The following is a 19,928-nucleotide window of genomic DNA, read 5'->3' on the forward strand; positions in this document are numbered from 1 at the left end:
CAACTTGGGTCACTGGGCATGTGCTTCTAGGTGAAGGTGCCCCGCTCTTTAATGAACGTCTCTGACGCCAACTTGTGTAACTAAGTATCCGTCAATGGGAATGTGCCTCTTTAGGATGATGACAAGAATCCCTAAAGCTTTCCCGATGCTGAGCGGAATCGAAGCCACGTCATGGGGGTGCCTCAAGGACAGCGACCCGACACATTCGTAGCCTGCCCCACAAATCTACTAGGTATGTGCCTATTCTCAATCAGCGCCTTTCCTGGCAACGCTATAGTGAGCTGCGTCATGAACGCACCGGGTATGTGGCCCCCTTCAGTGAATCTCCCAACTTGAATCACTGAGCGTGTGCCAGTGAGTGTACGGCAAGTGAGGAAACAATTCTCAGCGTATGAAGGCACCAGTGCGCCATGCTTCTAGTCTCGGAGGCCACGGGTGGTTTTCTAGCGAATGCCACTCGATGGCGCAGCATGTTCAACAAAACAAAAAGCAGGAGAGAAGAGCCCGGTTGCCGCATGACGCATTTGTCAGCGTTCGCACGCACCAGTGGGCCATGAATCTCGGCGGCCATGCACATGCTTTGTGGCAGCGGAGCTAGATGGCGCCGAACGTTTTTCAGGAGAGCACGGAAGAGAGAGAGAAAACAAGTTGGCAGTGGCTTAGCTCGGCTATGCCAGGATATACGTAGCGAAAGCTAAGGCATAGCATGGTTACACTCGGTTAATCTTGATTGCCATTACAGGTTAGTCTGGTTATCTATTTTGCGGTGTTTAGCCAGTCGTTCGGGGCGCTGCTCGTCTGTTTCCTAGGCGATTCGTTTTCTCTTCATCTCGTTCCGATGTTGATTCCAGGCCTCCTCCTGCTTATCAGAATTGTCGCCGTCCATACTCCCACCTCAACTGTGGTTGCGGTGCACGCGAGCACTCATTTTCAATCCTCCGACATGTTATCAGGCATGCGACGCCGCTGGCGGAGCGAGCGGAGGGGAACGCAACGACGAGGCACGCGGTGTGACTTTGGAGCACAGCCACGGCGAAATCGGAAGTTCGCGGCCAGTAAAGTTCGCTTTAAAATCCGCGGCGAGGCGCGCGTTGTGACGTCATGTGCCTCCTCGGAGCACCGCCACGGTGAAATCGCAAGTTCGAGGCCAGTAAAGCTTTCGCTTTAAAACATTTATTTGTCATGAGATTGGGCGACTTCCTCGCAGGGTGGAGCCCTTAGCTCAGGGCCCCATTGGCTCGCGCCACTCTGCGTCCCTGCCGGATCAGCCGTCGCTGCTCTTGCGGGTCTGAGCTGGTCAGCACAGTCTCCCAGGAGGAAGGTGAAGGAATAAGGAACTACCCGGAGGGTGTGGGCACTCCCAGGTGCAATGGAATCCCGCTGCAGTACATGCCTCACACATAACTCATTTCGACGGTGTCAGTGCGTTTAATCGCTACATTGGTGCAATGCTAAAACATTGCCGTCGGCAGACATGGTAAGACGGGTCCTGCCACAATTTTTAAAAATTTATTTCGTTTGCACGCATACGAGGAGTCACAGAGAAGATGTAAACAGCTAGGGAGTAACTGCCAACAGGAGCGGCACAATGTGTGCTGGTTCTAGAAGAGAAAAGGCACAGAGAAAAAAATACAGAGCGAAGAATGGGCGAGAGTGTGATAGGGAGACAGAATAACGAAAAAAGGGATAATACATGCATGCTAGTCACACACTCAAAGGGCGGCACATGGCAACTAGTACGACAAATGCTCCACAATTAAGCGCGAAAATTATAGCAACATGAGAGGCTATAAACGGGTATCTAGGTTTGTCACCAATCAAAAATTGTTGAAGGGCACTATACACACCAGCTTCCGTATGTCAGCTGCCCGCGCATTGTCGTGGTACGCCGAACGTTAACACAAGTGCATTATATTTTTGCACCACCAAGTATTGGTGATAACAGCAAATCAAACCGGAAATTTGTAAAACCGAGTTCATTACAAAAATAAGCAACCGCAATATTCCAGCAGGTGAAATCCACATCATAAGCAATTGACTTTAGTGGTGGATGTTCTATTTTTATTCGTTACTGTTGAAGGAATGTTACTAGGTACGAAACACCTTGAGCACTGCCATGAAAAAAAAGCATGCCTGCTTTACTACTTCACCAGCACACACGTCAAGAGCACGATGACTTCTACGGAAGAGACTACATAGCGTCTAGGCAACAGCTGCATTATTTTAACGCGCGCAGCGCGTATTCCATACTTTTTACAGAAAACGCTCGATTACGACTTCGGAGAGCAGCCAACGTGAGCAGAGGCATGCCGCTCCACAACTGCGCGCTTCAAGTTGTCACGTTTGCATGGTCACTATGACGTCTCGGAATGGCTTTCTTCCAGCCAAAGCGGAGGTCGATCAGGCGGGGATGCGGAGGTCCCCGAAGGCGGTGCTGACTCTGTGCCCTCCGTGGAAACAACACCTCGGCGCAAAGCACCAAGAGAGAGAGGCTGCAGCCGACGATGTAGACAGCGGCGTAGTCGGTGAACGGGATGTCGAACGTAGCGGGGCTACTGTTACTACGACGTTGAAAGGAATTTCTTAAAACCTTGTCCATGAGTCCCGACTCTTCCAGCGCCAACATTAGCCGTCGGTGTTGGTACCTGCAATAAGTAAACGAACATGTGCGCACAAGAAAAGTGGATCCGCTGCAATACATGCCTCATACATACACCCCGTTTTCACCGTGGAAATGCATCGCTACGCTATATTGATTCAATGCTAACGCTTTACCGGCCACGGTCATCGTGAGATGAATTATGCTGCAATTTTTTTCTAATGAAATATTACCTCACAATAAATGTTATCAAAACTCGCCATGTTAAGTGTTTTGATAATCCTAAATAGAGCGCAGTCTATATTGGAGGATAAGAAATTCGTCAGAAGTTGACACCCATTGAGATTGCGCGGATTGGACGTCAAGGTGTCACCGCTACCGGCATTTCGTTTTTTTTTTCTCTTTTCAGGCTTATCAAGCCTTATCTTCATGCACGAGCAGGTTTTTTGATATTGTAGAAAGGATACTTGCTTACTAGTACATGACTTACATTTATTTCTAGTGCCATTTTTAAACGCTGACGTAAACGATGCATCAGATGAGGATAGCAATAGGGGCTTGTTGGTACGGCATATCTTATTTTGTTATAGCGCAAGCTTGACAAGGACTCGACAAGAGGGGAATCGCGAAGATGTGTTTCAGCGAAGCACTGGAAAAATCATGCCAACACCGAATGCATGATAGCTTCGCACGGCAAGCGTCGCGTTTAAGCCACGAGCTTGTGTCAGTCGCAGAAGGACTTCTTAAGGAGGCGTAGCAAAGCAGTTCGGAGCAGGTGCACGTTTCGAGCACTGACATGAACAAAAGAAAGGTGGCCGTCACCCCCTACATACACGGGTTCTCCCATAGAATAAAGAAGATTGCTGGAAGGAGCGGCATCAACGTTGTATTTTCGGCACCTAATAAATTGGTCAGCCTCTGTAAAAACACAAGGCCAGAAAGAATAGCAATTAGCGCACGCGAAAAAGAACATAAAAACAAATTCATTGATTGCATCGCTGGGGTGGTGTACCGTATTCCTCTCGGGTGTGGACGATCCTACATTGGTCAAACAGGAAGATGCATAAATGACAGGCTATAGGAGAACACAGTAACAAAGTTAACAACTTGGCCGCTGACGGCTTTTTGCCATCCATTGTCAGAGATGCAAATGGAAACCAAGATTTAAAGAAACAGTCATCACGAGTAGAAGCAAGTGTGAAATGACGCGCTTGATAATAGAAGCCAGACACATATCAACATTCGGCGACGCATGCGTCAGTAAACCTTCCGTTACATTATCCTCAAAAGAGCTCAATTATCTTTGTTCGAGTTGAACGTGTACATGTCTTTGAATATGTGAGTCAAGAAACTGCCTACGTGTGGTTTCCAGTTTATGTTTTTTGTTCATTTTTCCAAAATTTTACACGTGCTGTATGACGGTTCGAGGGTGTATATATAGCGACGAGAACGAGGAATAACTCTGTTGCTGAAAGTTAGCGCTTTGTGTGTCAGTTGTGCCTTCTGTTGTTCTTGTCAAGCTTGCGCTATAACAAAATAAGAGATGCATCAGATTCGTTCACGGCAAAGAACGTTCTTTGTTAGTTGTAAAAAATATTACATAAATACGAGCACTACACTGGAGTTGCACCTTACGCTGCAATTTTGTGCATGTCACAAACGATTTAGCCATTGTTCAGGCCACAGTGGCTTAGGTAAACTTACGTAGCTAGTTCACAAAGCTCAGCCAAGAGACTACAAGTGGATACCTCGCACTATTAAAAATGATGTTGACGTGAGACAATGTTGCAATGACGATGAGCAAATAGAGAACAAGACGAAAACAGCAGCTCCTGCTTTCACCTCGTTCTCGTTTTGCTCATCGTCTTCAATTTCCATATCCCGCCTTCCCCGCGTTTTCCCTGAATGTTGCAAAGAGAAGCTTAAGACGGCCAGCGCCCGGAGAGTGGTTACTAATTTTCGTGCAAGTGTGTAAATGTGCCACAATATGCCGAGGTCCTGTTTATACATGGAAGAATGAGAACATATGCATCACGATCGCTCATATGCAATCATCATTTTGTTTCCCCGCATCCATTCATCTATGACGAGGCATTGCGTAGTCAACAGACGAGAAACGGCATTGCAAGGCAAATGCTCCGGAAGGGTGGTTTGCTAAAGCAGTTGCTAAAGGAGAATAACTCGGTTGTTTACATCAGTGCTATCGTGCCAATTTCGGTATCACTGATAGGAGTGGCAAGATTGACAAAGAGTTAGAACTAGCAGTTTTGAATGAAAGCGTGGCGGATTAGCAGCGCTGGAAGCGGGGAGGTGGTTACAGCGGAACACAGACCTCAGAACGAATGTATGAAGCTATATGGCCTGTTTCTGCAGCTTGTAACCATGAATTTGTATTTGTGGCCACTGCAAGATAGCATTTAGATAGCACTCCCTCAGGTTGGGATTAGCATGGTATGGCTTCTGATAAGTTTATAGTAAAGCTCTCTTCTATTTTCATGAGTACTCGGAAGGCGGAGTTGAAATGTATTGCTATGGATACCTAAATGACATTTGTATCTGAGAGGTAATGTGAATGATAGGCATATCTGACCAGCAGCCACATTTATAGTACTAACTTACGCTTTTTAGGTTAGCCTGAAATACTTTTCAAGAGTGACGAGGAGGGGTGGGGTGGGAGGACTTATGCTGACATAGAGACATTTCCCACATCACCGGAGACCTCACTTCTTGGACAATCACGCACATTTGCAGCTTATTTCGCGAGAAATGCCTAACACGGCTTGAGTCTTTATTATGGCGAAACGCAACAAGCGTTTTGTGCACAGCGATTATACTGTTTTTACATGACTCAATAAAATGTAAGAGCTAAGAAACACACACTGAAACGTTCGCCATCAACTTACTTGAGAGCAAATCTTCTGTGCATAGGAAAATAGTGCAGGTATGTCATCAGGCGGTCTTCGCCAATTACGAGTCCCCAGGACAAACCGTTATCGTAGAGAAAAGTCCGGCAGTAGTGTATAAAAGCGTGGGTTCCGCTCTGAGCTCCGGGTAAGCATTCAGTCCAGTTTTGAAGGACCAGGCATTCGCTGCCGCATTTCTTGTTCGCGTCATGTACCGATTTCATGAAAGACATTGTACGTCTGAATTGCTCAACAACATTCGCCAATGCAGTGCACATACAAGGCCGCATGGTGCCAGCATCGAGCCGAGCGGTGAGCTCCGCAGTCTGCCTTACTTCAGGCGAGTACGGTGGAACGCTCCGAGACGCGGTAATTTCTGTTTGGGTGAACTGGATCAAGAAAAACATGCCAAACAGCCAAGCAGCAATCGTTATCCTTACAGCCGCTGATGTCGACTTAAATGTCTGGGGGGCACACCGACCAACGTATGACGCTACGAAGAAGACTGTCCAGGATAAAACATTCGGCCTTTGTTTTTGGCACTGACGAGCTCGGACGTGAAGCACCAGAAGGAACGCTGTTGCTATGGGCACTAGCATCAGGGATATTGCAAAGAAAGAGAGCCAGGTGGAAGCGAAGGAAGGGATAACGGGCCTACCTCGACTTGTGAGGAAGCAGATCGATGCTACCGGAACCGTAGCGTAAGCATAATACGAACCGGGTGTTGCCACATCTGAGGGCACCATAAGAAAATTAGCGCGTCTCTCCAGCAGCAGCGAATCAGTCTCGCCATGGTTGCACCTTTCGATCAGAGTGTTGTTGAGGTCTCTGTAGGTTTGCTTGGTGATGGCGGGGATCTGACCTGCACTTCGAAAGCACCGTTTATCATTGTCGTCCATAATGGCGAAAGTAATGCGCTCGTGCTTTGGGTACCTTTTTGAGTTTATTATATGCTCCGTGAGGTGTGGGTCGCCAGCAGATGGGCTTACTCGGCGTTCCTGGCAGGAACTGTAGCCATCGAGAGGTGCGTTTATTTCGGTCTCGGTGATAGTCACCACCTGACACAGGTGTCCGGAGAAGCTTTCAAGTACGTGTGCGTGTTTTCGTGTCGGAAATATCCATTGAATGTTGGGGTGGTACTTCTCGAACCATGCGATGTCTGTTCTGGTTATTCGCGACGAGCGAGGCTTCAGGATGGGCACAATAACGAACCCAGGTCTTGGAAAACCGTCGCCGTTTTGCGCAACGAAGGCCGTAAGATTAGCGATGCAGCTGCTCTTCTCCAAGCAGTTCCATAAAGTCAAAGCAACGGTAGTATTTCTCATGAAAATGCCCAGCTGTTTAGTGTCCTCGCGAAATCCAAGCATGGCAACCGGAGTCGACCGATCTGAGACAGCTTTTAAGAAGTCAAAAGCGAGGGGATTGATCTGTGGTGGGACATTTTCATGGCCGAAGACATGCAGCGTAACAAAATTGGAATAAACGATAATCACAAATATATACATTTTGCACTTCAGTTAAACGTCTCAAAGTATTACTAATTACTCAGTTGGAATCTCATAATCATCGATAAGAACATGCCGACTTCTATGAATATATACGCACTACAACGTTAATTGTGAAGCTCACAGCCGTTTTCCTTTGGCATCACCATCAGAAAAATACACATTCAACAGGAATTCCTTTTCCGCGCTTTGTGTGTAAACAGAGCGACTGAATACTCAGTACTAAATGTAGTGGAGCTACTTTTTTCGTTTCTCACTAAAGATATTACGTTTCTCTTAAACAGAACGATGCGTGAGTTCTCGGAGATGCCTGGATGAAAGCACTATTTTGCAAGTGTTCACGTTACAAATGTCTATTGCACTCACGTCACAAATGCCACTTGGCTAAACACGCAGCAGCTCTATGGAAAGCCAAGATCGGCGAAAGTGTCAATGTTTTAGCGTTCTTGGAGCATAATGAATCTTCCTTTCTTGAAAGTCGCGACCTGCTGATGCACAATATCAGCACTCTACCTAAATAACAATTGGGAAAAGCTTAGCTTTGTTTTCGTCGATGCTTGGGACAAATATTGAACCATAAATAAAGGACAATCGTGATTCTATGTCACTGGCTGGGCTCCTGTGCCGAGGTTCCTAGTGGGACGCTGCCGCTAAATGCGATAACGAAGTATGAACAAACGGGCTAATATACGACACTAGAGTAGGCCCTGGAGAAACATCTTACTGCTTTAGTCAAGCAACGATGCCTGTTGTCACGTCACAGATTATATTTGTATGTGAAATACCGAACAAAGACGCACAGCTATTGTCCTCAAGCCTGATAAGGATGTAGGTAAACAATACGCGAATCTCGTCCACAATTCAGGTTAGCTTACATATAACTTAAATGTGAAAGGACGAAGGAAGAACTACTAAGCACGAAGCTTTAGCTTGCCGTGAACAACACTGCATTTCTGAGCCCAGAGGGGTCCACGCTTCGTCGTGTAGAAGTGCACTTGAATCTGAGCCGTGCGCTATGAGTCTGAAGAATGAGCCTCTGAGCTGTGCCATGGTTGCTTCTGCTTTCTTGTAACCGGTATACAGGAGAGTTAGATTCGCTCCTGCTTTGAAGGCTAACTATTACGTATAAACGCAATCCACACTAATTAACGGTTCTCCCCCCCCCCCCCCCCCCCCGAAAAGTGAGCCTGCTTCCTCAAATAATTATATAGTATGAACACTATATCAGGCACAAGATGTACGAATTCTTTATTTTTTAATTTCCACACTACAATAATCTAGGTTGGGGGCTATTAAGGATACAATTCGTTAGAAATGTGGCGTCCGAATTACATGAGATTACGTGCATGATTTTTTTGTGTCGTGTCCAACTTACCTAACACGTCCATAGCGCGCGAATCGACTGGATTCGCACACTGCAGATAACCACACTCGAGGGACGGCGCTGGGATAAGCGATGTAACCACCGCAGCACTTTGCACTAATTATAGTGCGGATCGTTTAATTACATATGTAGGGAAAGTCTGCACGGGACAGAACTTTCCGTAGAAACTCATATTATGGCTGCAAAATTATAGGCTCTACGGCCACTCGTTGCAGGATGACTTAAGACAGTGATATAGGCAGCTGCCCTTGATGCGGATATCCGAAAGCCGTGTTTAATTTTTTTTTGTAGGAGAGGGAAAGTTTCCTTAGCAACTCAGTCCGGAACACCTTACTTTATCGACTGCGCATTAGAGCAAGAGACTGGTCTCGTGGTGTCTCTGTATTATGGAAGGTGCCTGCATGTGTATCCCAAATGGCAATGCGAGAAGAAAAATTCATCTACTGTAACAGCGTCATTAGGCCCAGAGCCGCAATAGTAAAGCACGCACAAACTCGATTAGTGGCGGCAAAAACTATGGTGGAATTGACAAAGGCAACTCACGAATAAAGCTTGACTTTATAAAAAATCTTACGAAAGAAAGCCCACTCACAACGATCAGTCAGCTTGTCGTGCCTGCTGATGCAAATACGAGCGCTGTATATGGTCGACAACAGGCGGGTATTTAGAGGCAGAAAATGTGCGAACTTGCACACTTGCGAAAGATGTAAGCGTTAGTCGAGCCAGAATACTTAAACGGCCGTTGCAGCTGCCGACGTAAGAATGAAATGTTAGACTAGTTTGGAAAAGTTTTAGTGCCTCTGCAGGCGATTGACAGGGAGGCCTCGGCTTTTACTTGAGGTTGGCAGGCCGTTTTTCGTTGTCGGAATTCTCTGACAGGCTATCTGAATGTGTGAAGTGTAGTTTTAACGCATCACTTACTTAGACACGCTTCCTTGCTGGGAAGATTATTGGTTTCTGCTGCTGCTGGTACTTGCTAGTACTGGATACATGGGTATTCCATAGACATTTATCCTACTGTATTGCATCTTGAGGTGTCACGTACGTTTCATATGTAGAAACTATTGTACTTCTGCAGAAAAGGGCATTGCGATTTATGACTTTGGTGGAACGCGCTTCTCGGCAGAGCAAGGCGAGTGAACATCACGCATACCGAACAACAACTGAACATTTATTAGCTGCGATTCTCTCGAAGATAACTAGGATCATTCCATGCGCAAGCGGTTTTGGAACTACCCCCAAAGCACCGTTATGCGTCGCCACAGAACTCGCTCCCTAGTGTGTGCGCACGAAGAATGGGCGCACTCATACGACACGCTATGGTTCATAAGTTAATGGGCAACGGAGGTCTTGTGCACCGTCGGCTCCGCGTGAACCTTTTGACGGCCTGTTGGACCTTTCCTATTTGGTCTGCTGGGGGCCCTTGTGGTGATGGAGCTCGAGGTGCTGCAGGTGCTTCGTTGTCGCAGTCCACGTGTGCTGGTTTTACGCGGTCGAGCGAAACCACGTCGCGACGGCCACCTCTGTCGATCGTAATGTGCTTGCTTATCTCCGCGTTTCACCACTTTGAACGGCCCATCATACGGGCGTCCGAGTGGACGATGTGCAGCTTCGTGCCTCACAAACACGTGAGAGCAAAAGTAGAGATCACGGTGCAAGTGAACAAAGCGTGCTGCTGGCGGACGCGGAGGGACAGCGCGTAGCTTGATCATTATGTCCCGCAGTCGCAGGGCGTAATCAGTGTTCACCTGGGCGTTGGCGTCTTTAGTGTCAGCGAAAAACTCCCCTAGGAAGACGAAGTATTGTTCCGTACACCAGTTGCGCCGAGCAGCACCTCGTGTCTGCTTTCAGAGCCGTCCTAATTCCCAACAGAAAAAAAGGCAGTGCTTGCAGCGAACTGTGACTCGCAGTTGCCGTCAGGATAGTCTTAAGCTGCCGGTCGGACCTTTCCACTATACCGTGCTGATGGGATGGCAAGCAGTTGCTATGATGTGGGAGTTTCCCAGGAGGCGTGTGATGTTCGCGAATAGGACGCTTTCGAATTGTGTTCCGTGACCCGTAGCCACCGTTGATGGTATTCCGAACCGGGCTGCCCAGTGGTAGATAAAAGCGCGGGAACAGTAGCAGCAGCGATGTCTGGAACGGGGACGGCCTCCGGCCACCGCGTGAAGCGATCGATGCAAGTTAGCAAACAGCTTTGCCGCGTGAAGCGATCGATGCAAGTTAGCAAACAGCTTTGCTAAACGGGCAATGGTCCCACATTGTCGACATGCACATGGGAAAATCCAGCGTCCGACACAGGGAAGGACCTCAAGGGGGCCACAGCATGTCGCTGCGCTTTGGAGAGCTGGCATGCGAGGCACTCTCGTGTACCACGTCGGACATCCCGGTTTATTCCCGGCCACACGAGCCTCGCTGTGCACAGCCGTTGAGTGGCTCGAATCCCTAGACGCGACAGGCTTTGCAGCAAGTCATTAATTTTGCGGCGAACATCAGTGGGCACGAACGGTCTGGCCCTGCCTGTGGACATGTCGCAGCATAAGGATCTTGTGGGTTCAGTCAATTATTGTAGCTTCAAGGCGGTGGCTGTTGACTTCAGTAGGTTATTCAACTCGCTGTCACTGCGTTGAGCCATCGTTAGTGTGGTGAAGTCAACGCCGCCCGGCAGATTGACGGAATTCACTGGGCGGCGCGAAAGGGCGTCTGCAACAGCATTGTCCGCCCCGCTGACATGGTGTACATGCGTCGTGAATTCTGCGATGTACGACATCTGACAGAGAGAGAGAGAAAACTTTATTTGGTTCTTTGCAGCATTTAGCGTCTCGAGGTCTCCGTCGTCTTCTTGGGCGCCGGCGACTTGGAGCCTCTTCCGGCAAGGGTGGGCCCCTATTCCAGGGCTCCACTGAGCCTAGCTACCTCACCAGCGTGCTGCACTAAGGCCCTTTGGGCCGTGAGCTCGCAGCTGGTACGCCGACTCTCCCATTGCTCCGCACTCGGGTTATTGTGTTGGTGGCATGAGTGATTGTGTTTACATTCCTATGTGACATGATAGAGTGTGGGTGTGGCCCCGCACCATGGGCAGCTGTCTCTGTATTGAGTTGGGTACATTTTGTTTAGGATGTATAAATTTGGGAAGGAGTTTGTCTGCAATCTGTGCCAACTCGTTGCTTCCTCCTTCGTTAGAGCTTTGTGCGGTGGGGGATATTTGGCTCCCGTCCCTCTGTGTAAGTTTAAGATTTCTGGGTATCCTCCTTCACAAGCGTGTGGGTGATACTCCGGGGTGGTCTCTCGAGCTAGGATGCCTGCCCTTTCGTTACCCTCTATGCCTGCGTGGGCCGGAATATTAACTTGTGCGTAACGTTCCTCTCGGCGAAGTTGGCTCCGCCAAGAATTCTGATGGCAGCTTTGCTAATCCTGCCCCTCGTGTAATTTCTGCACGCTTCCTTCGAGTCTGTTAAGATGTTTAAAGGCCTGCCTGTCCTATATCCTTCTGCTGCCGCCAGCGCCACGGCAATTCCTTCGGCCTCCGCTGTTTCGGCTGCCTTTGCCGCCGCACATGTGATCAGATTCCCGTCGCCGTCCACCACCACCGCCGTGGCCGTGCGCTTCCCTTCTCGCGGGTACGTGGCAGCATCCGGGTATACCGCATTGTCTAGTCGCGCTAGTGTCTTTTCCACGTATTCGGCTTGCGCCTGCCTTCTGCTCTCGTGGAGATTGGGGTCCATGTTCTTAGGTACTGGCCTAACGCTTATTGTTTTTTTAGGCAGTCGGGCACGTCTATGTATCTATCTACGTGTCCGCTCGTGTCCCGTCCCAGCCTAGTCAGGAGCGCTCTTCCTGCAGTGACGGAACTTCCGTGCCACGTATGCACCAGTATGTGAGTTTATCGCACGCAATGTGTAGGTCAGCGGCTTGTGGTCTGTGTGTTCAAAGAATCCTCGCCCTTCTATATAGTGGCGGAAATGCCGCATAGCAGCGTATATGGCCAGGAGTTCCCTACGAAAGGTGCTGTACCGTCGTTCGGACTGGCTAAATTTTCTGGAGAAAAAGGAAATCGGTCGCCACATTCTCAACTTCTGCTGCAATGCGGCTCCGATAGCTGCATCGGAGGTGTCCGCCATTGCGCAATGAGGAACACTCGGCTGTGGGTATGCGAGCAGAGCGGCGTTAGCGACAGCCTCCTTAATCTGCTGAAATGCCTGTATGGCTTGGTAGTACCACTGAATGGCATTTGCACTAGTTCCTGCTGCCGCGAGTAGATTGTGGAGAGGGTGAAGAATGCTGGCGCAATTCGGGACAAAGCTACGGTAGAAGTTTGCGAGTCCCAGGAACTCTCGAAGCTGGCGGATGTTTTTCGGCTGTGGAAATCGTCGTACTGCTTCGACCTTTTCCAAGCGTGGCTTTACTCCCGCGCCTGAAATGTTGTAGCCCAAAAAGGACAGCGGCGGTAACCCAAGCACGCACTTTGCCGTATTGAAAACAAGCCGCCGCTCTGTCAGTCGCTGCAGCATGCAGCGTAGAGGGCGTAGATGCCTCTCGTGCTCTTCGGGAGTGCGGTAGCAATCAGCAGGTTATCCAGATATACGTTGCAAAAGTCGAGGCCTCGGAAAACGCCATCCATGAATGGTTGAAAAGTTTAGCCTGCATTCCGTAAGCCGAAAGGCATCCGAAGAAATTCTAACATTCAAAATGGCGTTGTTATTGCGGTCTTGGGAACATCCTCTAGTGCTAAGGGTATCTGATCATACGCTCGTACCAGATCTATTTTTGAGAATATGTTAGCACCCTGCAGGCAGGAGGCCATGTCGTGAACGTACGACAATGCGTAACGGTCCGGTACGGTCACCCGGTTCAGTGCTCAATAGATAGTCCCCACAAGGGTACCAATTGCTGTCCGTTGATTTGGGGATTATGTGAAGAGGTGACGCATATGGGCTCGACAAAGCACGTACTAGCCCGAGTTCCATGACGTGGGCAAATACCTGTCGTGCTAGCCCCAGCTTCTCGGGTGAAAATTAAGGCACCGTGGCCGCGCGTAGGCCGCTGGGCCTGTGGTTTCGATGTGACGCTGAACCCTGTGCTTCACTTCGGCGAATACCTGTGGCTGTCGCGTCAGCTCGGGGAACTCTTGTATTATGGCAGCGAAGTACGCTTCTCCGGACGGACCTAGCAAGGTCGGGCTGAGAGGAGCATGCCAACACGGCTTGCTTTGTACCGCTCCACGACAAACAGGATCCTGAAGCCGCTTGTCGCGGACGTCGACCAACAGGCCGAAGTATTGCGGAAAGTCGGTGCCTAATATGGCGAACTTGATTGATTGATTGATGTATGGGGTTTTATGGCGCAAGGTCCAGATGTGGTCAAGGAGCGCCATACACATGGTGACCGGTTTTCAATGAATTGTTCGTGGAATGGGTAAATGTACTTCGAATGGTGGATGTGGCATGGCTGTAAATATGCCTAAGATCAGTCGCTCTGGATTGCGTAATATATATAAGTATTAGAACAATGACAATGTCCAGGGATGTGAACTATGGCACTGTCATGTTACGTGCGGATGATATAACAGAACATGTAGTGAACGCAGCACTGATGCCTTAATAGGGCCCTTGAATGCAAGGGCCTAGAGACACGTGCTATGCTCAATGCAATGAACGCAGCAGCAGCCTTTGGTAAGAAGGTGTACTACGTAACATTTGGTCGGATAACGTGCAATGTAAAAAATGGAATTTAGATAATTTAAAACTTATTTCGTGTCGAATAATGGATTTGAGCCGAGAAATTGTGCTGGATGTAACGGGATATGGTGTTGATACGCCAAAGGAAAGTGCTTTTTCCTCTCGCATTCTGTTTCCCTACATTCCACAAGGACGTGGATGACCGTCACTCTTTTAACACATCTACCACATGTAGGAGGTTCATCACCAGTCAGTAAGAAGTTGTGTGTACTGTACGTGTGCCCTTTTCTTAATCGAGAGAACGCGGAATCGGTTTCTCGCAATATTATTATAGATGGGGAGGTGCTTAAATGTGGCCTGATTAAGTGAAGTTTATTCGAGGTTTGGAGGTCCCACAAGCATTGGCGGCAATAATCTCGTAATTTTTTGCTAATAAAAGGTCTCAAATTTATGGCGGGGACAGCTATGGAAGAGTTGAAATCTTTTCTTGCTGTGGATGTGGCGATTTCGTTAGCGAGCACATTACGCTCAATGCCTCGGTGTCCTAGCACCCAGCATATAATGACACGTTGATTACATGCATAAACAGCGCACAAGAGTGTATAAAGATGATTAATTACAATATTTTTGTGCTTCTTTAGCGATACTAAAGCCTTAACAGCGCTCAGAGAGTCGGTATATATAATTGACTTTCTTAGCTTTGTTTTATGTGTTTCACAGCCGATAATAATGCATAGGCCTCAGCCGTAAAGAAACTTGTCTGCGCATGCAAGATGCCAGAGTCCGAAAAGGACGGACCAACTGCCGCATAAGAGACGCCGGATTGTGACTTAGATGCATCGCTGTAAAACTCCGGGCAGCAGTACTTCGACCGAAGTTCAAGGAAGTGCATTCGAATGTGTATCTCAGGAGCACACTTACTGACTTCGGTATATGACATGTCACATTCCGGGAGCTACCACTGCCACGATGGTGACAGCTTCGCCGGAAGCATTAGATGGTGTTCTACAAGTGAGACACACATTTGTTCACTAAGATTCTTTACATGGAGCGAGAAGGGATGCCTGGCTGTAGGCCGATTATTAAAAAAGCATGGCACAGGACGCATCCTTTGCAGTTGTGTAACAAGGATGTTCCGGATTCAAGTTTACTTTCAGATAATATTTAAAGCTGGGATATGACCTCTGTAGACGGAGTGACCACTCGTTTGATTCTACATAGAGACTTTCTACAGGGCTTGTCCCGGAAGCACCGGTCGCTAGACAGATACGTAGGTGGTGTACAGGGTCTAGGATATTTAGCGCACTCGACGTTGCGGAATGATAGATTATAGCATTATAGTCAAGACGAGAACGGACAAGGCTCCTGTACAAGTTCAGGAGACGTTTCCGATCACTGCGCCATGTTGTGCGAGACAGAATTTTTAAAATATTCATCGTCTTCAACCACATTGCCTTCAGATGGTTAAGTAGGGGGATGAGAGTAAGCTTAGAGTCTAGAATTATTCCCAGGAATTTGTGTTCACTGCTCACAGATAGTTCCTCTCGATTGATGGTGAGTTTTGTCACTAGTGTGATCACTCTTTTGTTTGAAAAGAGTATACACGTACTTTTGTGGCAATTTATTTTGAAGCGATTTGCGTCCGCCCATTTAGATAATTTGTTGAATGTAAGCGGTATCTGTCGTTCACAGATCGCAATGTTACGCGATCTAAAGTCTCTATGTACGTCATCGACATACACAGAATAAAACATTGTCCGTGGTATCACTGTATACAGGGAGTTTATTTTTACAATAAACAGTGCGCAACCAACCGCCGCGATTGCTCAGTGGCTATGGTGTTAGACTGCTGAGCACGAGGTCGCGGGATCTAATCCCGGCCACGACGGCCGCATTTCGATGGGGGCGAAATGCGAAAACACTCCTGTACTTAGATTTAGGTGCACGTTAAAGAACCCCAGATGGTTGAAATTTCCGGAGTCCTCCACTACGGCGTGCCTCATAATCAGAAAGTGGTTATGGCACGTAAAACCCCATAATTTCATTTAATTTTTAACAGTGCGCAACTAAGCACACCCCCTTGCGGCACCCCAGTCTCCTGGGTGAATGTTCTAGATACAGCTTTGCTCACTCTCACACGAAATGTGTGTTTGGATAAGTAGCTTTTGACTGGGTTTCACATATTTCCTCGGACTCCCATCGCAGAAAGATCTCGCAAAATCCCGAAGCACCATGTCGTATCGTATGCTATCTCTAAATCTAGAAATACCGAAAGTAAAAACTGCTTACGTTTAAACGCATCTCTGATGTTTGCCTCCATGCCAACGAGGTGGTCTATTGTCGATCTACCTTCTCAGAACCCACACTGGAAGGGGTAGTCTTGTGCTATTTTCTAGAAAAAAGATTAAACGCCGGTTTATCATTTTTTTTCATACAGCCTGCACAGACAGCTGGTTAGTGCTATTAACCTGTATCTGCTGGCTAAGGACGGGTCTTTGCCTTGTTTAAGTATCGGGATGACAATGACTTCTTTCCACGAGGACGGAATATATCCAGCCGCCCACATGGCATTGAAAATAGATAGGAGCGTTTTAAGCGCTTTAGGGTGCAGGTATCTAATAATTCCATACATAATACGATCGCCACCTGGCGCCGAATTTTTGTAACAAGCGAGAACGCCTTAAGTTCAGCTAAGCTAAATGAACGATTGTAAACCTCATTCGATGAGTCTTTGCGATTAAAGGGCTGTCTCTCTGCACGTTCTTTTAACTTCACCAAAGATTCTGTATAGTGCGATGCACTTGAAACATATTCAAAGTATTCACTTAGACAATCAGCCTGATCTTCCTGGCTATCACCTTGGGTACTTACTAAGGGTAGAGGATGCGTCTGCCGGCCTACTGATTTATTCACCCTATTCCAGACTTTCGTCTCGTCTGTATAGGAAGTTATACCAGAGATGTAAGTCTCCCAACTTTCCCTTTTAGCACGTCGACGTGTTCTTCAACAGTGAGCCTTTATTTGTTTAAAACTAATAAGGTCTTCGGCACTTGGAAATTCGCGAAGTCGTCCCCAAGTTTTGTTTTGGTTTTTCCGTGTTTTTTACATTCTTCATTCCACCATGGAATGCGACGCTTATTCGACAGTCTATCAGTTGCACGAGTGCATTTTCTCGCAGCCTCAATTATAAAGCCTGTAATATATGCTACAGCATCGTCTATATTGAGAGAATCGATTTCACCCCGGATTATATATGTTAGTTCTCGGAAAAGTTCTCAGTTAGTGGATTCACTCTTCCACCGGGTAGCATGCGGCAAGCATCCATCTTGTTTTGTTAAGTTTAACATTACTGGGAAGTGATCGCTCCCCAAAGGGGTTCATCAGAATGGACCACTCAAAGTACGGCATTAGTGTACTCGACACCATGCTTAAAAAGCGTGGTACGTCGGCTCTTTTTTTATTAAGTAAACATGCTCCTGAGGAAAAAAGAAAGCTTTCAATTTGGCGACCTCTCGCATCGTAACGAGAGTCTCCCCACAAAGTATTATGTGCGTTTTAATCGCCGACAACTATGTATGGTGCGGGAAGTTCATCTATGCAATTTTGAAATTCCGTTTTAGTAAGTTGATAATTTGGAGGGATGTATACAGAGATGATAGTGAAACAACTCGTGAAACAACACCCCTCGGATAGCAACTGCCTCTAGGGGCGTACGAAGTTTTAATTCCCGGCAAGCAACACCTCTGTCTACAATGATTGCAACACCACCGGATGACACGAGAGTGTCATCGCGGTCTTTATGAAAAATAGCATATTGTCTAAGGAAATTTGTTTGCGTATGTTTGAGGTGTGTTTCTTGAACACACAGCACCTTTGTAGTATACCTGTGAAGGAGTTCTTTGTTGTCGTCAAGATTGTGCAGGAGACCTCGGACATTCCAGTGTATTATTTGGTGTGCATGTTGAATGTGGTTTATGTGCTGTGTGTTTAAGAAAGAGTTAGTTCACAGAGTCCTTTCGGGGCACCGTGATGCGGAGTTTTTCTTTTTTGGAGCTATTGCGAGAATCTCGCCGCTCCTTAGGCGCTAGCGGCGCCGTCAGGCTGGTTGTGTCCATCGCCTCTTCCGAGGAGCTGGACAGGCGCTCTTGCGAGTGCTGCGTTCTAGATGAAGGCCTCGTCCGCGTAGACGAAATCTTTCAGACCACCATCCCAGAGGCAGATGGCCTCTGCTGCTGGGGCGGCGGAGCAGCGCTAGCTGGAGCCATCGGGGGGGAGGGGAGGTGGCGTGACTGTCGCTTCACTGGGTGTGGGTCGGACAGCCGCCGGAGGCCATTGTGGCGCGGCCCCCTGACGCGCCATATCGGCAAAGCTGCTCTTGGGCAGTGTGAGATACGGACCCTTTTCCTGGAATCACTAGAGTTCCCTAGACAACATCGAATCACCATTGCACCCAATTAAGGTGGGCAGAAGCCGTCTAACACGTTCCCGGACCTGTCATACAAGTAGGCAGCCTCCACCACGTGCGCCGCACGTGAAGCTATTGTCCCACTGCTTGGCTCTTCCCGAAAGTGCAACGGGAGCCTGGCGCGATTCCAGCTAATCTGGGTCCCAAGCGAAGTTGTTTTGCAGTTCTAAAAGGTAGCTCCAAAACAACCCGTCTCCCCCCGCTGAGCGCTTGCAAACCCGGAGGCAACGCCATGGCAAGTTACCGCTTCGACAGTAGAGCCCATGGAGCGACCCCCTGAGCCGAATGTGACTGCACTCGCACGGGCGCCTACCATTGAAGGAAAATGACGACACCTGAGCGAGCTCGACGATTGGCCGAAAATGAGGACACCTGAGCGGGCTCGACGATTGGCCGAAAATGACGTGACCCCGAGACACCGAAGGGGTTAAAAGCCAGAGACAGGGAACAGACAGCAGCATTCCTTCATTCATCTCTTTCGGGCTTCTTGCCACGGGCCACGATGTCCGATCTGCTGCCGGCCATGAATGACTTTATGACTGTTAATTACTTCATGTTTATACTGTAAATAATCTAAGTAAACCTTCCTTTTCATCTCCACTTCCTCCTCAACTTCGGCCAACTCCCGCACTCGGCAAGATCGGCAAGATCCAATAACTGGGGCACAGCGGTGGCATTGTCCTCCAGATCCAATAACTGGTAGCAGTGGTGGGATGAACCTTCGTCCAAGGAAGTCCTAAGGAAGTGGGAACAGCGAAGAGAAAGAGCCTTCGACCCAGAGAGTCCTGACTAATCCTGAACTGCGAAGAAGAAAAAGCCTTCGTCCAAAGAAGTCCTAAGGAACTGGGAACAGCGAAGAAGAAAGAGCCTTCGACCCAGGGAGTCCTGAGGTACCCGGAACAGCGAAGAAGAGCCTTCGTCCAAAGAAGTCCTGAGGAACAGGGAACAGCGAAGAAGAAAGAGTCTTCAACCCAGGGAGTCCTGAGGAACTGGGAACAGCGGACCGATGAACCAGATGGCGTGGTGCTGAATCCGTAAGTGAGCGCGTGGTTTTTCTTTCCTTTTTATACGCCAGACATCAAATGTTGCGTGTTTATTTTGATAGTTCTATTAATCGGGAATTTGTTGCGTATTGTGTGTTTGCACAAATTATTTAAGGAACACAGTTCTAACCACCAGTAGGGGCTGCTGCCATGGATATTAGACGGTTGCCGAGGTCATACTTGTTGTTGTGCGACGTTTTTTGAGTTGAGGCGGACGAACGGATGAAAAAGCCAGCTATCCTAAAGGCAATTAGAGATAGTGGCAATGATTATGAAAAGGTTCAGATTGCTTGGGAGGTGATACAAGAAACACGGGAGCCTGGGCGTCAAGAATGTGAGCATGAACGTGAG

At 48.1% G+C, this 19,928-nt stretch overlaps 2 protein-coding genes across 2 annotated transcripts in view; both read right to left on the minus strand.

The window, feature by feature from the left end:
* The window catches only part of LOC142590267 (pleckstrin homology domain-containing family A member 8-like), a 278,236-nt gene that overhangs the window by 61,301 nt on the left and 197,007 nt on the right, over positions 1-19,928 (minus strand). The window lies entirely within an intron of this gene.
* LOC142590266 (uncharacterized) overlaps positions 2,492-19,928 on the minus strand; it is a 236,617-nt gene continuing 219,180 nt past the window's right edge. Inside the window, exon 13 of the mRNA XM_075702222.1 lies at positions 2,492-2,645. Within this exon, the coding sequence (XP_075558337.1) occupies positions 2,562-2,645 (84 nt within the window). The 3' untranslated portion in view covers positions 2,492-2,561. The remainder of the gene's footprint in view (positions 2,646-19,928) is intronic.

This window comes from Dermacentor variabilis, chromosome 8, assembly GCF_050947875.1.
Source record: "Dermacentor variabilis isolate Ectoservices chromosome 8, ASM5094787v1, whole genome shotgun sequence".
NCBI lineage: Eukaryota > Metazoa > Arthropoda > Arachnida > Ixodida > Ixodidae > Dermacentor > Dermacentor variabilis.